Genomic DNA, 3,758 nt, shown 5'->3' with positions numbered 1-3,758 from the left:
ACTATCGGCCATCCATAGGGGTAAAAAAATACATAAATCTCCCTAGGTTTCCAAAAAGAAACCCCATACAGCATAATAAGGCAAGTCAGATTAAGCTGGTCGTCCAAAGGGAGAGAAGAAAAGCTGATTTCAATCATCATCGTCCGGTGAGAGAAAGTAAGAATCCAAAGACAAAAATGAATTCTTATTACTCCCAAGACCTGCTCCCGAAACCAAAACACCTTGGAAATCTTGCTTCAACCTTTCAACACTTCCCCATTTTAACGATTTTGCTCTTAAAGCTTTCACAATCTTTCGTATGATGGCATTTACAGTAGACTGAGTCGAACCAAACCGCCTATCATTCCTTTCCCTCCAAATAAAGTAGATAGAGCAGCAAAGCACAAGAAAACAGAAATTCTTATGTGTAGTGCTTATACCAGGATGATCATTAAAAAAATCAAAGCATTGTATCATAGTGGGCATAAGCAAAAACTTATTCAAAGCAGGTAGAAGGTGACTGACTATCTTGAACGTGTAATCACATTGGAAAAAGATATGGCTAGTGTTATCTTCCCCAACAGAGCATAGGGAACATTCCCTACAAACCATAATATTCCTAATAGCTAGAGCTTCTGCAGTTTTAAGCCCTCCCAAAACAGCCAACCAAGCAAAAGATGAATAATGGAGAGCATAACGCTTATGCCAAATATAAGGATGCCAAGAAACAGGCTGTAAATCCCGGTAGTAATGTAAATAAAAAGTTTTAAAACAAGCCTTATCATTACCAGCCCAAGAGATGGTGTGGCAAGAGGAATTAATAATTGGCACCTTCCTGATATGATTAACAGCAGCAAAACCCCAAGACTCAGGAACATCCCAAACTCCACCTTTAATAAAATCTTTAACAGCAGTGTGAGAAGGGGAAATATGAGAGAGAGCCTCCTCCAAAGGTTTTCCCAGACACCAAGGGTCCCAAAGCATAGATAGAAGACAATTTTCACTACCAACATTAAAGGTAACACTATCTTGAATTTTCACAGCAGTGTTACAGATTATCTTCCAGAATTTAGTGGCTTTAGAATGCGCCTGTTTCCAAGGGGAATGGTAATTTTTTCTCCGCCACATAGCAAGCATAGAATCCTGATTGTATAGTCTCCAGATAAAAGAGCAAGCATAAGGAAAGTAAAGAGAGTCTATGCTAGGAATACCCAAACCCCCAAAGCATTTTGGAAGACAAGTTTTATTCCAGGCAATAAGGTGTAACTTCTTCAAATTAGTGGACCCGTGAAACAAAAACCTTGAACACATTTTGTCAATCAGTTTGCAAACAGATTTTGGTATGATAGAACCTCTAATCCAGTAAGCAAGAGTGTTTGCAATTGAAAATCTTAAGAATTGAAGCCTCCCTGCAAAAGACAAAAACCTGTTTTTCCAGCCAGCAAGTAGAGTAAAAAGTTTACTCAATAGTGGCAGGAAGTAAGTAGAATTAAGCTTCTTGGTGGAGATGGGTAAGCCCAGATAGGTAAGACAGACATTAGCTCTTAAAACGCCCATCAAAAGGTTGATATCCTCAGTTAGAGACGAGTTGAAGGAGAAAATAATAGAGCATTTAGTATTGTTAATATAAAGACCAGTGGCTTCAGCAAAGGAATTCAGCGACTTTAACAGGAGAGCAGCATTATTCATAGTAGCATTACCAAATACCAGAAGGTCATCAGCGTATAGCAAATGCTTGTAGTTATAATTCCCATTATTAATACCCAAAAAGCTGCTGTCATCGATAACACAAGAAAAGGCATCCATAACAATTGAGAAAAGGAGGGGTGAAAGTGGACACCCCTGAATGATACCGGAAGTAGAGCTAAAAAACCCTTCAAGAGTGCCATTAAAACAAACGGAAAATGTACGTCTTCAATACAAACTTTAACAGATTTGACAAAAGGTTCAGGAAAACCATTCAAGAGCATACGGGTAAGGAGGAAATCTCGAGAGACAGTATCAAATGCTTTCTTAATATCAAGTTTTGCATAGAAAAGCTCATCCCGAGAAGTAGAATTAAAGCAGCTAAGAATTTTAGTAGCTAACATAATGTTATCAGTAGACACCCTGCCATGAACCAAACCAGCTTGGCTTTTGTGAATAATGAGGGGCATGATATCTTTCATCCTATTAGCCAAAATCTTTGCAATAATTGTGTAAAAAACATTACAAAGATAAATAGGTCTAAAATCAGATATATTAGAAGCATGAGGGCTTTTAGGAATCAAAGTAATTGCAGTGGCTTTAGCTCTCTTAGGAAGGATGCCCGTATGAAAAAAGTACTTAATAGCTTTACAGATCTGGGTATCAATAAGAGGCCAAGATTTTTTGTAAAATTCAAAGTTGTATCCATCTGGGCCAGGAGCCGAGGAAGAGGAACCATCAAACACAGCCTCCTTAATTTCAAAATCAGAAATAAGGGCAATTTAAGGAGCAGGTAAGGTGAGCCGGAATAACAGCTCCAATAGGAGGGTTCAACCAAGAGCAATTAGGAGGCTTAGGGGAATTATAGAGGCTTTTAAAGTGATTAATGGTAGCTTAAGCAATGTCAACATGATTGGTAAAATAGCTTTCATCAGTAGTAATCTCTTTAATATGAGAGGAGTTCTTCCTCATTTTGATTCTAGCATATAGGAATCCCAGATCGTCCTCCCCATTAGATAGCCATCTCGCTTTAGCTCTTTGGCTAATCCATGAACATTTAGCTTCATGAAGACTAGAAGATAAGAATTGGCCTCCCTATAGGAAGCATTAATAATCGGGTTAAGGGGATCCAAGTGAAGTTGAGACAAAAGATCATGTTGTAAAGATTGAATCTCATTAATACGTCCATCCAAAAAATTGGAATGTGCCCAATTCTTGCTCTTGAAGTGCTCTTTAAGAGAGTTTAACTTAGAATAAAATGCAGCAATAGGATTCCCCTTAGGCTGAGAGGCAAAAACTGTAATAACACCATCCCAACAACCAGCTATATTTAACCAGTAATTCTTAAATTGGAACCTGAAGTGAAAATGTCCAACACTACCAGAAAAAAGGACAATGGGAGAATGATCAAAGCAATAGGGAGAGTCCACTTTATAGAAAGAGCAAGGATATTTGTTTAACCAAAGAGTATTGACAAGAACATGATCTAGCTTGATATGAATGGGATTGTCAATTCCTTGATTAAATCAAGTGTATACAAGACCAGTTGAAGCCAGATCCAAAGTGTCCGAGCTAAAAATAAAAGAATTTAGTTTATTAAGCCTGCTAATATGAGGTGCACGCCCTCCAGTCTTCTCAAATTCAGTACGATAGCAGTTGAAATCACCGAGAATCAATCATGGTTCAGAGATACCGTCAGCTAAGGCTAATAACTGGTTCCAAAGAGGAGTTCTTTCAGAAGCAGTATTAGCCGCATAAACCACCAAAATCTTGATGCAATTCACAGAGTCATAACGAAGGGTACCATGGATCAGTTGAGAGGAGATGTGACTAGGAGAAAAAGAAATTGATGAAGCATTCCATTTGAGCCAGATTCTGCCAGGAGAAGCATGAAAGAAGTTGTTGCAACAGTGTTCATTAGGAAAGATTTGGTGAGAATTTATAAACCAATCATCAGTGCTCATGCTAGGTGTGATCTTTGCTTCAAGAATGCAAAGCATCTCCAAACAGTGTAAAGAAACAAGTTTTTTACAAGCAAGGACCTTTTCTGGACAATTAAACCCCCTAACATTCCAGCTTGCTATAGAAGGGAG

At 38.3% G+C, this 3,758-nt stretch overlaps 1 protein-coding gene across 1 annotated transcript; it reads right to left on the bottom strand.

The window, feature by feature from the left end:
- Window positions 1-129: 129 nt before the first annotated feature.
- Window positions 130-3,629, bottom strand: LOC114579172. The gene is made up of 5 exons (XM_028692985.1): window positions 3,379-3,629; window positions 2,874-3,021; window positions 2,575-2,760; window positions 1,905-2,417; window positions 130-1,821 (listed from the first exon to the last, which is right to left on the bottom strand). Exons 1-5 carry the CDS (start codon window positions 3,627-3,629, stop codon window positions 130-132), a joined length of 2,790 nt encoding a protein of 929 aa, XP_028548818.1.
- Between the last annotated feature and the right edge of the window lie 129 nt (window positions 3,630-3,758).

The sequence above is a fragment of the Dendrobium catenatum genome, unplaced genomic scaffold (assembly GCF_001605985.2).
Source record: "Dendrobium catenatum unplaced genomic scaffold, ASM160598v2 fragScaff_scaffold_208, whole genome shotgun sequence".
Taxonomy (NCBI): Eukaryota; Viridiplantae; Streptophyta; class Magnoliopsida; order Asparagales; family Orchidaceae; genus Dendrobium; species Dendrobium catenatum.
This window is presented reverse-complemented; position numbering and strand designations above follow the sequence as displayed.

Excerpts from the sequence above, each read along its gene's own strand:
- LOC114579172 (XM_028692985.1), bottom strand. The coding sequence starts at position 3,629 with ATGAGCACTGATGATTGGTTTATAAATTCTCACCAAATCTTTCCTAAT. Across the intron at positions 2,418-2,574 it reads AAAGCTATTTTACCAATCAT|GAGGCTGTGTTTGATGGTTC; the intron begins GTTGACATTGCT and ends TTTGAAATTAAG. Across the intron at positions 1,822-1,904 it reads CTTTTGTCAAATCTGTTAAA|GGGTGTCCACTTTCACCCCT; the intron begins GTTTGTATTGAA and ends GGTATCATTCAG.